Source organism: Erythrolamprus reginae, chromosome 4 (assembly GCF_031021105.1).
Source record: "Erythrolamprus reginae isolate rEryReg1 chromosome 4, rEryReg1.hap1, whole genome shotgun sequence".
Classification (NCBI taxonomy): Eukaryota; Metazoa; Chordata; class Lepidosauria; order Squamata; family Dipsadidae; genus Erythrolamprus; species Erythrolamprus reginae.
This window is the reverse complement of record NC_091953.1, coordinates 77945859-77964737: the sequence shown is the minus strand read 5'-3', so window position 1 is coordinate 77964737 and position 18879 is coordinate 77945859. Positions and strand designations below refer to the sequence as shown.

At 41.3% G+C, this 18879-nt stretch overlaps 1 protein-coding gene across 2 annotated transcripts in view; it reads left to right on the top strand.

Annotated features, from left to right (window-relative positions):
- The window catches only part of PDK3 (pyruvate dehydrogenase kinase 3), a 238026-nt gene that overhangs the window by 123234 nt on the left and 95913 nt on the right, over nucleotides 1–18879 (top strand). Inside the window, exon 5 of one of the 2 annotated variants that reach the window (XM_070750692.1) lies at nucleotides 17081–17170. The exons of the other annotated variant lie outside the window; for it this stretch is intronic. Within the exon in view, the coding sequence (XP_070606793.1) occupies nucleotides 17081–17170 (90 nt within the window). The remainder of the gene's footprint in view (nucleotides 1–17080; nucleotides 17171–18879) is intronic. 2 annotated transcript variants of the gene reach the window in all.

Here is an 18879-nt window from a genome sequence, read left to right as displayed (position 1 = left end):
GACTTTCGCTGATGTCAGGGGCTCTGGGGAACCTCTCGCGCCAGCTGGATGCCAATTAAAGCCAGGTAGAGAAGAAGCCGGGTCACGGAGCGGGCTAGGGCTTTTTCCACTGACGTCAGGGGCTCTGGGGAACCTCCCTCGTCAGCTGGGTACAGAGTAGGCAAGTTTTGTGGCTTGGGTTACTTCCGCTGACGTCAGGGGCTCAAGGGAACCTCCTGCGTCAGCTGTGCGTCGGGAACGAAGCCTTGGCTTACAAGCTTCAGATGACTCAAGCCTTAGTTGATAGCTTGGCTGGTAGCAGGGTATAGATATATCTGAAAATGTGATTGCTAGGATCCCTCCCAACCACTAGGGGGAGCTGGAGCATTGCTGCCAGATTAAGTGACTTTTCAAATTTATAGAAGCTTTCACTTCCGAAACCACAGGAAGTCTCTTGGTCTTTGTTAAATTGATGGAACACGTGGTAATGGAGGCTCCTAATCCTAAATCAGCTTTGGGAAGGCTCAGGCATTTGCAGAGTCAGTTGCTCCTAACGCTGTTGAAATGAGCTGCAGGAGGCTGATGGTTCTTCACTGATCACAGAGCTGAAGACTCCTGCATTTCTTTGCAAGCTCTCAGGTAACTTTGTTGGGCTTATTGGAGTCAGTTGTGCAGGGCTGGCTAGGGAATAGGGCTCTTGGAGGTTCACCTTTCCCCCAATTTAAATTGCAGGGCTGTGGGGAATCGGCTGTGCCTTGTTTGCCTTGTTTGGTGCTGCTTCCGCAGGCTGGAGGCACTTTAGTTGCAATTGCAGTTAAAACAGTATGGAGATCAGCTGGGAGGCTTATTTAGCAGAGAAGTAATTTAAATCAGCTGGGGAGCAGCAGAACTAATCCGGTTGCCTCAGCTGGGTAATGGCAGGGTTACATAGGTTGCCTCTCTCTCTCTCTGGTAATGTAATCCCTCTGTTAGATATTTTTAGGTTTCGCCTCTCTCACACTTTAGTAAACGACAGCATGGTTTTTCTTCTCTCTCTCTCTTTCTCTCTCTGACTGTGACTGGGGCCACTGGCACCACAAGTTGAAATGGAGGAAGAGTGGCAAAGCCTGTTGTGGCCACCAGCTGTTCCAGGGCCATTGGTGCTGCTGGCTGAAGAATAGGAGAAGCCAGTACTGCTGGGGCACTCACAAGTCCTCGTCTGCTGGCAGTAGCTGTGACTCCTAAACTGCAGCACAAATCTCCATCCTTCCAAACTTTTTCCTCAACAGTGATCAGGAGTTTCCAATCAGTGGGATCACTCCATTCAGCTAGCCATTTTGTTTTCCACTTGCTGCCTCGGACCACATAGAGCCCAGAAGGGAGAAGGTGGTCTTCCGCTTCCACTGCATTGCCCAGCAGGTCTTCAGCCCCTGGTATGGGGCATCCCTCACTTGCTACTTTCTGGCCACGGCCTGCTGCTCAGATTACTCAATCTTTGGTTTTGGACATAAGCTGTTTGGCTACACTACTGCTCTGGCCTGAAGTGGTGCTGGCTTTTCCTCAACCGGGGCCTCTCCCAGCTTCTTCTTCTTTGCTCGTAGCCAACACCTTGGGCTTGACCTCTTGTTGGGATTTAGGTAGGCTATTTCTATGACATCTGGCTTAATGTCAACTGCCCCACCAGGTTTGATAGTAAAATAAACTTCTGGGACATTTTTTTTAATCAAGAGTATAACTTTACTGAAAATTCCATGAAGTTATAGTAGAAAAGCTAGTTCTAACATTTCCCCCTGAAAACAGTATAGGTAAACTTTTCCTTAATTCCCTGGACCTCCCACTGTCCACCAATCATTTGCATTCATTTTGCTTTGGGAGTTATATGATTGCCTCAGACTGTCCTAGCCTAATGACCTTGTAGTGTTAGGTGTGCCTCAGCCTTTCAGCCCACTTGCATTTCCCTCCCAAACCTTCCTTACATTCCAAAGCTCCCCCCCCGCCCCATTACAGTTGTCTGGTTGCAAGTGACAAGTTAAACATGATAGGTAACCAATGATGAAATGTCAATATGTTCTGAATCATTGTTTTCAAAGCCTTTGGATCAGTTCTTGAATCTTCACTAATTACTATCATGTTTAAATATGTGATATTGCTTCTTTTAAATACTCTTTTAGCTGCTACCTGTTCAAGTAACCAAATTTAAATCTTTAATTGATATTTTAGAATGTGGGAGATTGCTTTGGCTGTATTGCTTTGGCTATATAACACAGACCAATCAGATTAGGCTGGGGCAGGATTAGACTGGGAAGGATAAAAAGCAGGAAAAAGCCATTTTAATCATATAACTATAAACCAAAATCAGCAAAGTTTGGTAGCAATAGTGGTTGTTGATTTTCCTGCTAAGTACTTGTATTTCAATACATTGTTAAGATGACTGGCTTGGTGCAGTGTAACACTTGTTTGGCTGTTGTCTTCCGTAGTACCTTGTGGAACTTGGCGTACTGCCCTCTTTGCATAAGGACATCTAGGTTAGATGGCGAGATCTCTAGATTGCAGTCCTTAGTTTGTAGCTTGCAGTCAGAAGTGGAAAGATTGTCCCAGCCACGTGCTGTAATGCAGCCATGTGTCCAGCCTCCACTTCCACAGCGCCCCCCGAGGAGGAGGGCTGTGTGGACAACTGTCGGTTCAGGAAGATTGCGTGCAGTTGAGCAAAAACATAGCAATTTTGGTCTCTCTGTTTCGAATTCCTATAATGTTCTTGTGGATTTAAATAGTAAGGATGTTGGAGATATTAACAAGGTCCCTCAGGCAGAGAATGAGGGGATGTTCAAAGGGGAAGTTGTTGTAAATGTCACCAAACCATCAAGTGCAGTTAGTAGAAATAAAAAGAGGACACATTTTCTTGTGGGTGATTCGACTGTTAGAGGTGTTGATTTGAGACAGAGTAAGGATGTGGTGAAGGTGATGAGGTGTCTCCCAGGGGCCACTGCCAGCAGGGACAGGAGGCGGATTACAAACATTGTCAAGGCTGTGAGTAAAGGTAATAACGTTGATGTGGTGGTGCATCTTGGCACAAATGATTTGTCCCAGAGAAATGTTAATGTAGTAAAAAGAGATTTTCAATGTCTAAGTGTGGAGCTGGGTAAAATAACTGATTCAGTGACTTTCTCAGAGGTGTTATCGGTTTTTGGCCAAGAGGATAAAACAACGTGTATCAGAGAGTTTAATGTGTGGTTAAGGCAGTGGTGTAAAGCTGAAGGTTTTGGCTATGTAAGTCATGATGTCAGTAGATGGTCTAATAGGGAGTTGTTTAAGAGGGATGGTTTTTATCCAACATACAGAGGTACCCAGGTACTCGGTGAGGAATTCAGAACTTTTCTGGACAGGCATTTAAACTAGGTAAAGGGGACAGAGATGTAACTGATGTGGGTGATTTCTGTCCCCGACCAATGAGGATAAAGCAGTTTTTGGAAGCTTATGAAAAGGGAGCTGCAAATAAAATAGATGTAGTTGTTGATGATAAGGGGCAAACTAATAATGAAAATAATGTTCTTCGGGTAATGTGCACGAATGCTCGAAGCTTGAGCAACAAGCTCTCTGAATTAATGGCCATAATATCTAGAGATAATTTGGACCTAGTTGCCATAACTGAGACATGGTTTAAGGATTCTAATGAATGGGAAATATCCATACCAGGATATACACTGTATAGGAAGGATAGAATAGAGAGAAGGGGAGGTGGAGTAGCTATTTATATTGAAGAAAACAACACTAATTCAAAATACATGTCAAGATCTAGAGACTCTCTGGATATGCTTGCAAAATAAAGAAGGTTCTGTCATTAGAATTGGGGTGATCTATAGGCCTCCAGGGCAATCCGAGGAATATGACAACAAGATGGTGGATGAAATTACCCAAATGGCAGTAAAGGGAGATATTGTGGTTATGGGTGATTTCAACATGCCTGATGTTGACTGGAATATCCCCTGTGCCCTTACATGCAAAAGTAAGAATATAGTAGAGGCCTTTACAGGAGCAGCTCTGGCACAGCTGGTTAAGACACCAACTAGAGGGGAGAATATTCTAGATTTAGTTTTTACGAATGGGAATTGGGTTTCAGATGTCAAGGTGGGAGAAAATTTAGGTTGCAGTGACCATCTATGTTTGTGGTTTGATGTAAAAACTCATTGTGAGCAATCCTATAATGCAACCAAAGTATTGGATTTCAGAAAAACAAATTTTAATGCAATGGGGGAATATTTAGATAATGAATTAAAGGGGAGGGATAAAATGGCAGGAGCGAGCACCCAGTGGACTGTATTAAAAAAGGCCATCTTAAAAGCCACTGGACTGTAAGTAAGACAAATAACTAAAGGTAAAAGGAAGAAGAAACCGCTATGGTTTAGCAATGATGAAAGGGCTATAGTCAATGAAAAAAAGGCTGCCTATAGGAGGTATAAAGAGTCTGGAAGTATAGCTGATAGGGAGGTGAATAAAATGAGACAGAAGGAGGCGAAACAGATAATATATGCTGCTAAAGCCTCAAAAGAGGAAGAAATTGCCAAATCTGTAAAGAAGGGGGATAAAACCTTCTTCAGATATATTAGTGATAAGAAGAAGAAAAACTGCGGCATCACGAAGCTTAGTACCGGGAATAATACATGCATTAATGGGAATAAGGAGATCGCTGACCATTTCAATAGCTACTTCTGTTCAGTTTTCTCAAAAGACACCTTACAAAATAATACTATAGAGGGATATAGCATTGCTTCCAGCTGTACGGATTCAGCTCCAGTGATCTTAGAAGCCGATGTCTTAGAAGAACTTGAACGATTAAAGATAAATAAGGCAATGGGTCCAGATGGCATCCACCCCAGAGTTCTTAAAGAACTCAGATCTGTCATTACTACCCCCCTGACTGATTTGTTTAACCAATCCTTGTTAACAGGAGAAGTTCCTGAGGATTGGAGAATGGCCAGTGTTGTGCCTATTCACAAGAAGGGCATTAGAGAAGAAGCTGGTAACTACAGGCCAGTTAGCATGACATCAGTTGTAGTTAAAATGATGGAGACTCTACTCAAAAAGAGGATAAATCAGCACCTAAAAAACAATAAGTTATTGGACCCAAATCAGCATGGCTTTACTGAAGGCAAATCATGTCAGACTAATCTCATTGATTTCTTTGACTATGTCACAAAGGTGTTGGATGAAGGTGGTGCTGTGGATATTGCCTACTTGGACTTCAGCAAAGCCTTTGATACGGTTCCACATAAAGAGCTGATAGATAAATTAGTGAAGATTGGACTTAATCCCTGGATAGTTCAATGGATTTGCAGCTGGCTGAAGCGTAGACATCAGAGAGCTATTGTTAATGGCGAGTATTCTGAGCAGAGTCAGGTTACAAGCGGTGTGCCACAAGGGTCTGTTCTGGGTCATATTCTTTTTAATATGTTTGTGAGTGACATAGGCGAAGGTTTGGTAGGGAAGGTTTGCCTATTTGCCGATGACTCTAAAGTGTGCAATAGGGTTGATATTCCTGGAGGCGTCTGTAATATGATAAATGATTTAGCTTTACTAGCTAAATGGTCAAAGCAATGGAAACTGCAGTTTAATGTTTCCAAATGTAAAATAATGCACTTGGGGAAAAGGAATCCTCAATCTGAGTATTGTATTGGCAGTTCTGTGTTAGCAAATACTTCAAAAGAAAAGGATTTAGGGGTAGTGATTTCTGACAGTCTCAAAATGGGTGAACAGTGCAGTCAGGCGGTAGGGAAAGCAAGCAGGATGCTTGGCTGCATAGCTAGAGGTATAACAAGCAGGAAGAGGGAGATTATGATCCTGCTATATAGAATGCTGGTGAGACCACATTTGGAATACTGTGTTCAGTTCTGGAGACCTCACCTACAAAAAGATATTGACAAAATTGAACGGGTCCAAAGACGGGCTACAAGAATGGTGGAAGGTCTTAAGCATAAAACGTATCAGGAAAGACTTAATGAACTCAATCTGTATAGTCTGGAGGACAGAAGGAAAAGGGGGGACATGATCGAAACATTTAAATATATTAAAGGGTTAAATAAGGTTCAGGAGGGAAGTGTTTTTAATAGGAAAGTGAACACAAGAACAAGGGGACACAATCTGAAGTTAGTTGGGGGAAAGATCAAAAGCAACATGAGAAAATATTATTTTACTGAAAGAGTAGTAAATCCTTGGAACAAACTTCCAGCAGACGTGGTAGATAAATCCACAGTAACTGAATTTAAACATGCCTAGGATAAATATATATCCATCCTAAGATAAAATACAGAAAATAGTATAAGGGCAGACTAGATGGACCATGAGGTCTTTTTCTGTCATCAGACTTCTATGTTTCTATGTTTCTAAAGGTCAGGAATAAAGAATGAATGGTTCAGTAACCATCTGCATCTGTAAACTCAGGCTGAAGATGAGTGATAGCATTTTTTTATCCTTACAGTAACCTTAAGGTTGGCAACAGTGTGCATTTTAAAATGTGTGTACAATGCTATGTCTTGATAGCATCACTTTGAAATTTAATAATTTCTTATATAAAGTAACCAATAGTTAAATAATTTTGTTTTATCAACTGCTGGGAAACAATCACTTTTTTAAATTTAAAAAACCCCTTGTATTATGTGATCCTAATTTAGGGAAAGCAAGTTCATTGTTGCTTCTTGGCAGCTCAACAACCTTTCACAAGAAATTTACGCATCTAACACTTGGAAAAAACAGTTGAAATGACTAGCATTGAGTTAAGAACAGTCATGCCTATTACATTGGTGTGGGGTGCATTTTGGGTGGTGTTTTTTTTTGTATATTCTAAAAAGGGTTGGACAGTTTTAAAGATTGTTTCTGGAATTATTTCTGTATTATTTATTTATTTATTCGGTTTCTAGGCCACCCTTCCCCTGAGACTCATTTATTGCACAATGTTATGAGCATGTGGCTGTATATAAATAAATAGTATTAATTTAGGGAAAGTCTGTTTTAAATTGTGTTGTACCTCATGATTCTTGACAAATATATGTTTCCTTTTATGTACACTGAGAACATAGGCACCAAGACAAATTCCTTGTGTGTCCAATCACACTTGGCCAATAAAAAATCCAATGCAATCCAATAAATGTATTGTACAGATGCCATATTTTCAGTTTTCTCTTATGGCTTGTACAGATATTTTAAAATGTGCAATATTTTCTAACTGCCTTGTGTAATAATAATAACAGAGTTGGAGGGGACCTTGGAGGTCTTCTATCTATTTATTATGTATGTATGTATGTATGTATGTATGTATGTATGTATGTATGTATGTATGTATGTAAACAATGTCGTCTGGCGGGTCCCAGTGGAAGAGCCTTCTCTGTGGCGGCCCCGACCCTCTGGAACCAGCTCCCCCTGAGATTAGAATTGCCCCCATGTTTTTATTTATTTATTTATTTATTTACTTACTTACTTACTTACTTACTTACTTATTTATTTACTTACTTACTTACTTACTTACTTACTTATTTATTTATTTATTTATATTTCTATACCGCCCAGTCCCGAAGGACTCAGCTAATGTGCTGCTCAGACACTATACCTTTCCGTCCACACCGAAAAAAAATTAGAGGGAACATTGGTGCCCAGTAAGGTATTTGCAATATTTTGATTGAAAAGGTTTAAGAGATGATGCAGAGAGGTATATGTGAAGTATAACATCATTCTGGACAGGGACCATACAGATCAAGTTTTGTTTTTAACAAATATTAATATTTTCTGACAGCTTATAGTAGAGCATAGCATATAGTTTGCAATATGTTCATTTATTTAGAGAAAACATTTTTTAAAATTATTATTATTATTTATTGGATTTCTATGCCGCCCTCTCCGCAGACTCAGGGCGGCTAACAACAATGATAAAAAAACAGCATGTAACAATCCAATTAATAAAAAAACTAAAAACACTTATAGTAAAACCAAACATACACACAAACATACCATGCAGTGCAGCCACATGGTCCCTGGCTGCCCCCAGCAGCTGTTCTGTGGGATGCGGACTGGGGGAGGGCTGAGTGCCCTCAGCCTCACCTTCCAGCCCACAGGGATTACAAAGCTCACCACAGCTACCCACAAAGGACAGGGAAGGGAGACACGCTCTGCACCCACTGCGCTCAGTCAGAAGAGAATGGTGGAGGCGGATCTTCAAGGGTGGGTCCAATATCGCAAGCCTGGTCTTCCTTCTCCCTTGTTGGCAGGGCCAAATGAAAGAAGGGGGCAGTGTGGGGAAGTGTTCCCCTCCCCTGTCGAATGCTGAGCACAACAGCCCAGTGGGAGGGAATGGCCCAGCAGAAGTGCCTCTATTGGTGAGTTGGATGGTGGAGGCCTGGCCTGTCACTCGCAGTGGAAACTGGTTGCTGCCTTTGAGGCATGCTGTTTTTTGCTTCCTGTGCCTTCCCCGGGCAGTGATGGCTGGGGCCATGAAAGAGGAGCAGAGGTGTCAGGGCTGCTTCCCCCCCACCGCAACCTAGGCATGGAGGAGCGTGGAGAGTTCTGGGCGACTGCTAGAGGGTCAGAAGACATGGGCCAGTGTCCCCCCAATATGTATTTCCAGCGCACATTCCTCTGTCCGGAAGTAAGATTGAATTGGAGGAAGGGAGCAAGTGGAAGGTAGAAGGGAGTAGGTGTATTTTTTATTTATTTATTTATTTATTTATTTATTTATTTATTTATTTATTTATATTTCTATACCGCCCAGTCCCGAAGGACTCAGCTAATGTGCTTTTCCGTCCACACCGAAAAAAAATTAGAGGGAACATTGGTGCCCAGTAAGGTACAGTGATCCCTTGAGTTTCGCGATCTCGATCGTCGCGAAACGCTATATCGCGATTTTTAAAAAAATATTAATTAAAAAAAAACCACTTCCGCGTTTGGCTTCGGGAGTCAGCTGGGAAGCGGCGCGGCTGTTTTAAAAGGTCGCAGCCGGCCTGGGGGGCTTCCCAGCACCCCCCCGAACCCCCAACCTGGGTTTGGGGGGGTGCTGGGAAGCCCCCCAGGCCGGCTGCGACCTTTTAAAACAGCCGCGCTGCTTCCCAGCTGAGTCCTGAAGCCAAACGCCAAAGGCGAACTTCCGCTGGGTCTTCCCGGCCGCCCACGCAAAGGGGAAACCCCGGCTCCTCGCTGATGCCCGCTGTTCGCCCGCCCGCCAGCAAGAGGGGGAAGACCCAGGGAAGGTTCCTTCGGCCGCCCAGCAGCTGATCTGCTCGGTAGCGCAGCAGCAGCGAGGAGCCGAATCGGGGTTTCCCCTTTGCGTGGGCGGCGGGGAACGCAAACTCCACCATCTACGCATGCGCGACCATAGAAAAAAAGGCCGCGCATGCGCAGATGGTGTTTTTACTTCTGCAACCCTACATCGCGAAAAATAGATTATAGCGAGGGGTCTTGGAACGGAACCCTTGCGATAATAGAGGGACCACTGTATTTGCAATATTTTGATTGAAAAGGTTTAAGAGATGATGCAGAGAGGTATATGTGAAGTATAACATCATTCTGGACAGGGACCATAAAGATCAAGTTTTGTTTTTAACAAATATTAATATTTTCTGCCAGCTTATAGTAGAGCACAGCATATAGTTTGCAATATGTTCATTTATTTAGAGAAAACATTTTTAAAATTATTATTATTATTTATTGGATTTGTATGCTGCCCTCTCCGCAGACTCGGGGCGGCTAACAACAATGATAAAAAAACAGCATGTAACAATGCAATTAATAAAAAAACTAAAACACTTATAGTAAAACCAAACATACACACAAACATACCATGCATAACTTGTAATGGCCTAGGGGGAAATAATATCTTAACTCCCCCATGCTTGACGATAAAGGTGGGTCTTGAGTAATTTGCGAAAGACAAGGAGGGTGGGGGCCGTTCTAATCTCTGGGGGGAGTTGATTCCAGAGAGCCGGGGCCGCCACAGAGAAGGCTCTTTCCCTGGGGCCCGCCGAATGACATTGTTTGGTCGACGGGACCCGGAGAAGGCCAACTCTGTGGGACCTTATCAGCCACTGGGATTTGTGCGGTAGAAGGCGGTTCCGGATGTATTCTGGCCCAATGCCATGTAGGGCTTTAAAGGTCATTACCAACACTTTGAATTATGACTGGAAACCGATCGGCAGCCAGTGCAGGCCACGGAGTGTTGCAGAAACGTGGGCGAATCTAGGGAGCCCCACAATGGCTCTTGAGGCTGCATTCTGCATTTCGGAAATTCTGAAGTTTCCGAACACTTTTCAAAGGTAGCCCCATGTAGAGAGTGTTGCAGTAATCGAACCTCGAGGTGATGAGGGCATGAGTGACTGTGAGCAATGACTCCCTGTCCAAATAGGGCCCCAACTGGTGCACCAGGCAAACCTGGGCAAACGCCCTCCTCGCCACAGCCGAAAGATGGTGTTCCAATGTCAAGTGCCTCCTTATAAAGGGCCGGAAAGGACCCCCTCCCCAAGGAGGCGTTGACAATCTCCTGGGCCCAGCTCCGTGTCACCTCCCGGCTGGCCGAAACCAGCCAAGAGGGACACGGATCCAGTAGACAGGTGGCGGAACTCACAGCTCCAATGGCCTTGTCCACTTCACCAGGTATCACCAAGTCAAACTCCTCCCAGACTGATGGACAAAGACGTTTAGCCCCAGTCACCTCGACTGACTCATTGTCAGTTGATACTGCTATGCAATTGGAGTTGAGATCATCCCGGATCCGAGCGACTTTATCAGCGAAAAATGAGTTAAATTCCTCGGCAGTACCCTGTAAGGGCTCCCCAAGTCCCCTCTGATTTAGAAGGGAGCGGGTCACCCTAAATAGAGCGGCCGGGCGGGTTTCCGCTGATGCAATCAAGGCGGCATGGTACGCGCATCTTGCTGCCTTGAGCGCCACTTTGTAGGTCTTAATAAAAGCTCTTACAAGTGTTCGGTCGGATTCAGACTTACTCTTCCTCCATCGCTTCTCTAGACGCCTCTTCTGGTGTGAGCTCTATGGGGCTCTATGGGGTCTAGTGCCACAGAGAGGTCGCAATGGCGCAATCCGGTCAAGAGCCTCCGTCGCAGCCTTATTCCAGGCCTCAGCAAGAGACTTTGCCGAGCTGTGGACGAGTGAATCTGGTAAAACCCCAAGCGCCCTCTGAAAGCCCTCAGGGTCCATCAGGCGTCTAGGGCAGAACCTCCTAATCGGTTCCGCCTCCCTGCGGGGGAGGATTAGAGCCAGGAAATCAAGCCGCAGTAGAAAATGGTCTGACCATGACAAAGGCAATGCTTCTAAGCCCCTTAGTCTCAGACCATTATTCAATTGCTCGGAGAGGAATATCATATCCAGTGTGTGTCCACCCTCATGAGTCGGACCCTGAACTACTTGAGTCAGGTCCATGGCTGTCATGGTGGCCATGAACTCCTGTACCAATCCAGAGGAAACACTGAGTGACGGCAGATTGAAGTCCCCCAGGACAATAAGTCTGGCGAATTCCACCGCCAACCCGGCCACCTCCTTCAGCAGCATAGGCAGGGCTGTTGACACGAAGCTGTTAACAAATAATTTGTTAAATTATTTTTTGTCTCTGGAATAAATATCAACTTGAAAGTTGGTTGCTGAATGCTGTGTGATCATGGAATAAAACAAATGGAATGGTCAACATTCTGCAGAGAATAAGGCAAGGATTGGTGGTATCCCTATATTTTATGTATAAATGAATAAGGTAGCTTGGAGTGGTATTAGAATGTATGTGGATGATGCAATTATTTGACTGAGAATCTGAATGATTTTAAATGTACATCAGCTAGAGGACATAATTTTATTGCCTCTATGAAGGATTCATGTGGAGATGATAGTGGAGCGAAGAAAAAAGTTGAACAAAAAGGCAGTGTGTAATGCTGTAATAACTGAGGGGAAAGCGATTTCATTTTCTCATGTTTTAATTTCTTTGTCTTACTATTTCTTACCCTTTTTGTGTACTTTTGCTTACCCCCCCCCCCCCAAAGGGAATAGCATGATCTGTATGTATGTTTGTACTCGGGTAATTGTAGGTTGTCTTACCCTCTTAAGTGGAAATTACCGTAAGTAGGTCATAACATACCAGTTTTATGAACTTAAGTAGGTTTGATCTGAAGGCTGCTTATTAGGATATTCTGTAGGACCATTTTATTTTAAAAACAAGGTTTAACCCTGCTGTTCTGTTCGAAAAAAGTTCCTAATGTTATGTTCCCGGGTCACCCTGACCCGGACCGAAAACTCTTCATTTGCAGTGCTTATGTTTGGTCTTTTTGAAAGCTTTTTTCACCTGGAAACATGTTTGAACATTTCTGCACACAATGGAATGAAAATTGAACTGAAAAAATTAATCCTTATTGGTTTATTTTGCACATAAATGTGCCTCCCCCCCCGTTTTTGTGAAAGTTTTTTCAATTTATGGATAGTTTTGCTTGCAAAATCCATTCTATTTTACTAAAGTTGGTGTGGGATTGGTAGCTTGAACATTTCTGCACACAATGATATGAAAATTGAACTGAGAAAATTAATCCTTATTGGTTTATTTTGCTCATAAATGGGCCCCCATGCTTATACTCAAATAGGCTTATACTCGAGTAGGCTTATACTCGAGTATAAAATGATATGGTCTTATATTCAAAAATAAACCAATAAGAATCATTTTTTTTCAGTTCATTTCTATTTTTTCTTATGTTTAGGATTGTTCAATTTAGTATATCAAAACTTTTGAGTTTATTGATAATTTTGCCTGCAAAATGCATTCTATTTTACTATTCTATTTTGGTGTGGGATTGGTAGCTTGAACCTTTCTGAACATAATGATATGAAAATTAAACTGAAAAAATGATCCTTATTGGTTTATTTTGCTCATAAATGGGCCCCCATGCTTATACTCAAATAGGCTTATACTCGAGTAGGCTTATACTCGAGTATAAAACAATAAACCAATAAGAATCATTTTTTTCAGTTCATTTATATTTTTCTTATGTTCAGGATTGTTCAATTTAGTATATCAAACCTTTTGGGGGAAAATTCCTTAGGGATTTGTAGCCTTAAAAAATATAAATTGACACGAAATTCAAAAAGGGTGGGGGGAGGGGCTTTTTGATCAAAATAAAAATATAAGTCTCAATTTTTCCAGTTCAATTTTCATATCATTATGTTCATAAATGTTCAAACTAGTTTTCCAGTGGAAAAAGTTTTCAAAAAGACCAAATTCAAGTACCTAAAAAAAATCATTTTGATCCGGGTCTATATGACCCGAACAGAGTAAATGTGACTTTTTTTTTGCCAAGAAAAAAATTTTTTCCCCCACCCCCACAAATATTTTTTTGATGATCAGCATTGTTAAATTGAGTAAATGAATGCGTAAGATTTTAAAGAATATTTCGGATTTGGAGCATAAAAAAATAAAAAGTGAAAATTGTTGCAAGCAGCCAGGGGGGGGGGATGCCTTATTTCTGATGTTAAAAAAACAGTAAGAATCATTTTTTTCAGTTCCTTTATATTTTTCTTATATTCAGAAATGTTCAAGGTACCATTCCCACACCAACTCCAGTAAAATAGACTGCATTTTGCAAGCAAAACTATCCATAAATTGAAAAAACTTTCACAAAAACGGGGGGGGAGGCACATTTATGGGCAAAATAAACCAATAAGGATTAATTTTTTCAGTTCAATTTTCATTCCATTGTGTGAAGAAATGTTCAGACTACTTTCCAAGTGAAAAAAGCTTTCAAAAAGACCAAACATAAGCACTGCAAATGAAGAGTTTTCGGTCCGGGTCAGGGTGACCCGGGAACATAACATTAGGGAGTTTTTTTTTTTCAGCAAGAAAGAAACCTCCCACCCCCCAAAAAAAATTCTCATAGAGAGAACCCCTGAAATGATGAAAAGTCATGAAATTTCAAGTTTCAGATATGCAGGGAAAATTTTTTACAGGGTCTCAAACCTTGATTTCGGGTCTCACAGACCCGAACAGAACAGCAGGGTTAAATGATATTTAATGAAACACAGCATTGGTAAAGTCATGTAAGACTTGTGCTACTTGACATAAAATAATGATTTCAGAATTTTTTTTTAAGTTTGCATAAAGCCAATCTTGATTTTTCCAGATGTTATGTTGACTACCTATATGAATTAAATCACAAAGATAGGTAACAGATACAATTTTTAAAAGGTGTGCATTTGTTGTAATTATGTACTCTATGTTTAGTATTAAATATTATTCCATCTCTAGTTTTATTGATATGATCATTTAATTCTTTTCAAATTTATCAAGCTGTCTTGGGCACTGTATAGATTACAGAGCAATTCTTTACAGGTCTACTAAGAAACAAGAGCCACAGAAGCTTTCTCTAAATCTTTCCTTATGCTAAATCTCAAAACCAAGAGATTGTGAATGTTTTTGAGGAGCATAGGGACATTTCATATGATTGTTCATGACATGTTTAAAAGATTGAGTAAAAGGGATCCATTCAATACAACATGAAATTAGGCTAATCTGTATTGTAGTACATTGTATGCAGGAATTAAAAGTAGTACTATTGAAGAAAAAAGCATGGTAGTTAAATTTATATTTACCAACAAAGAAATAAAGAGAGACTAGTATAGATCTATTTTAAGCTATTTAGCTTTCATCAACTATCCATAGTCTTCTGGGATTGAAACCTGGGCTACTTACATATTAGGTAGGTGCATTAGCCTCTAAGACAGGCATCCTCAAACTATGGCCTGCAGGATGGATATGGCCTGCTTACATAATCTATCTGGCCCATGTACAGTGGTGATTAAGTTCCACCCCTGGCCTCCCCAGTTATCGCCCTTTTCTTCCAGCCCATGGAGGTCTGCTCACTGCTAAGGTGGGCAGGTGAGGATTGGCTAGTGCAAGGGTGATGCCAGCAGCGCAGCCACATGGTCCCTGGCTGCCCCCAGCAGCTGTTCTGTGGGATGCGGACTGGGGGAGGGCTGAGTGCCCTCAGCCTCACCTTCCAGCCCACAGGGATTACAAAGCTCACCACAGCTACCCACAAAGGACAGGGAAGGGAGACACGCTCTGCACCCACTGCGCTCAGTCAGAAGAGAATGGTGGAGGCGGATCTTCAAGGGTGGGTCCAATATCGCAAGCCTGGTCTTCCTTCTCCCTTGTTGGCAGGGCCAAATGAAAGAAGGGGGCAGTGTGGGGAAGTGTTCCCCTCCCCTGTCGAATGCTGAGCACAACAGCCCAGTGGGAGGGAATGGCCCAGCAGAAGTGCCTCTATTGGTGAGTTGGATGGTGGAGGCCTGGCCTGTCACTCGCAGTGTAAACTGGTTGCTGCCTTTGAGGCATGCTGTTTTTTGCTTCCTGTGCCTTCCCGGGGCAGTGATGGCTGGGGCCATGAAAGAGGAGCAGAGGTGTCAGGGCTGCTTCCCCCCCCCCCCCGCAACCTAGGCATGGAGGAGCGTGGAGAGTTCTGGGCGACTGCTAGAGGGTCAGAAGACATGGGCCAGTGTCCCCCCAATATGTATTTCCAGCGCACATTCCTCTGTCCGGAAGTAAGATTGAATTGGAGGAAGGGAGCAAGTGGAAGGTAGAAGGGAGTAGGTGTATGTCTTGCTCTCTCTCACTCCCTGTCTCTGTGTCTCTTCTCACTTGGAAACCCCTACATGCTTTTTTTTCTTTCTTTCTGCTTCATATTTCAGAACCAATGAGTTCATATTATGAGAAAAGGGGTTTATATGAGGACTGTGCTAATCACAGTGTTTTAATTTGGTTTTCAATAAAATAAAAGATGCCACTAAACTCCTTCTGAAATAAGGTGATCCAATCCATGTCTCACTCAAGATCAAACTTTTAATGGGCTTTGCTGTGAAAGGTTTTATCTCCACTCCCTTGCCAGGTACTGCATTTGAATATCTGCAATGATGCAATCTCGCCCAGGTTTTTATATGAATAGTTCAGTCCTGCAAATGCTTTTATAGAAGCTGCATTAGCTTTTGGGTCATTTTAAATGTTTTTGTCTTAGATCCTGATGAAAGCAGTTCACCAAAGCTGACTTTTGGTGCCAAACAATAGCAAGATAAAACTATCTAAAAATTATGGATGTAAAACATAAAAATCCATATCAATAAACAAATGAACCATGACCACCCAGTCACATGACCATCTAGCCAATCCACCCAGCTGGTCTGATTCCCCAACAGTGTGAAGGAACATGAATTGGCCTCCTTTTTAAAAAGCCTGAGGACCCTTATTCTGAGCCATGGGCTCTCCTCACTTTATCAGCTATACCAGCGGAGAGATTAAGTGTTTTTTAATCACAGCAACCTGTTTTACCCAAATATGGGACAGAGTGTACTGCTTCCACTTTTGTACTTCAGTCCCATTCCAGGAGCCTACTCAGGCAGTCACTTTCAGGACTATTTTTGTGTTAAATTTATATTTACCAACAAAGAAAAAAAGGGATATTAGTATAGATCTATTTCAATCTCTACTGGTATAGTCGACAAAGTGAAGAGAGCCCATGGTTTAGAGATGAATACATCTACCTAATATGTAAGTAGCCCGGGTTTGAATCTCAGAAGGGTATGGCTAATTGACAAGAACTAAATAGCTTGAAATAGGTTTATATTAGTCTCCCTTTATTTCTTTGTCGGTAAATATAAATTTAACACAAAAATAGTTTGCCGCAAAGGTTTCTGGATGGCGCTGAAAGGCAAAAGTGAAAGCAGTATGTTCTGTCCCATATTTGGGTAGACCAGGTTGCCCTGACAAAAAACACTTAAGCATAGTGTTGTTACCAGTGTACATTTTGTCTGTACCAGAATTTCTTTGCAATTGTTGGAAATACATTTTTAATATTTATAATTTATTAATGGTAATATTTACTTTATGAAATTTTACTTTATGAAAACATGCCTGGGATAAACATCCATCCTAAGATAAAATACAGGAAATAGTATAAGGGTAGATGGACCATGAGGTCTTTTTCTGTCGTCAATCTTCTATGTTTCTACGAAGGATTTTAACAAGGTTTGTTTTTCCTTTGCATGGAATAGAAAGCTATAATTTTTAATTCTTTAAGAAATAATAGTATTTCAATTGTCTTTTTATCTTCATAGCACTGCTTTTTGGTGGAGTCACCAATCCTGCTCATCCAAAACATATTGGGAGTATTGATCCTACATGTAATGTGGCTGATGTAGTAGAAGGTAAAAGTAAAATTAATTTTGCTTTCCATTTCATTTTTTTATAATTTTTATTAGAATTTTTGCATAATGACAGTACAAAAGACAAAATAAATGTAGAGCATAAAAAGGGGGTTCTATACATCTCCTCTCTTTATCAGAAGTTGTTTTCGGAGCTTTAAGTCCTATATCAAATACTTATACCTTTACAACATTTCCAAGACATTTTTTGCATACCATTTCAAATGTTGATTACATCTGTTTCTGATCATAGTCAGTAGCTACATTAGTTTTCATCAAAATAATTTTTTTCTTTCTGTGATTGAATAGCTTGATCTTTTCATTATTGATGTTAACCATAGTTAAAAATCAGTCATTTTCTTTCAGTCTAAAATACCCATATCCACTTCAGATTAAATTTGATTAAACCAAATAAAGTAATTTCAGAAGCAATCTCATGTCTGCCTTTAACTTTGCTAACTGTGTTTTGCAGTGAGTTATGTATGTATGTATGTATTTATGTATGTATTTATGTATGTATGTATGTATGTATATATGTGTTTGTTTGTTTGTTTATTTGTTTATTTATTTATTTATATGCCGCCCCTCTCCGAGGACTCATATACATATGGTTGCCTTGTTTGTAATTAATCATCACTTTAGATTTGATCCACCTGTATCGCCAGGCATGGGGGAACTGAGACACCTGCCCCAGGCGTTTACATTTATGTATGGTATGTGTGTGTTGTATGGTTTTTAAATGATGGGTTTTTAAGCTGTTTTTTAATATTAGATTTGTTTTCCATTGTAACATTGTTATTTATTGTTGTAAGCCGCCCCGAGTCTTTGGAGAGGGGTGGCATACAAATCTAATAAATTATTATTATTATAATAATTATTTTTTCCATTAATGTCTCATAGTTGATGAGATTATATTATTCCTAATTTTCTGCCTTCAGACTGTAATCCTTAATGTATTTCTTTCACATGGCAATAGCACTACTAAGACTTACGTATCACTTCATAGTACTTTACAGACCTTTCTAAGCGGTATTAGAGTCAACATATTGCAAACAACAATCTGGGTCTTCATTTTATTGATCTTGGCTAGAAGGTTGAGTCAACTTTGAGATGGTCAGGATTGAACCCTCGGCAGTCAGCACAATTAGCCTGTAACACTACATTCTAACCACTGTGCTACCACACCTAACATCGCATGTTACCCTTTGCATTACACTCATTTCTATTATATAAAATAATTGCAAGTTATGTTTTATTTATGTTGGCATTTATTTATGTTCTCAGTATATTGGAGATTTATTTATTATTTACCGTATTTTTGGAGCATAAGGCATACCTTTTTCCTCCCTAAAAGAAGCTGATAATTTGGGTGTGTCTTATACTCTGAATGCAGCTCTCCCCCCCCCCCCCCCGGCCCTAACTAGCTGCTAACAATCTTCCCAATTCTTACTTGCAGGCTCTTTTGTTGTTTCTCTCCGAAGAATGTTTTCCAAGCCCTAAGTCTTCGCAGGGTTTTTTCATTGCTCTAACTTGCTCTGAATAAGTTTCTTTCCAGCCCTAACTAGGTGCTAACAGTGTTCCCAGCTTTTACTGGCTTGCAAGCTCTTTGTATAAATTTTTTTAAACCTTAGCCAGGCGATAAAATAATGTGCTGAAGCTGACCAGACTAAGAACGCGAGCCAGATGAATATCTGGTAAACAGATTCTTTCCC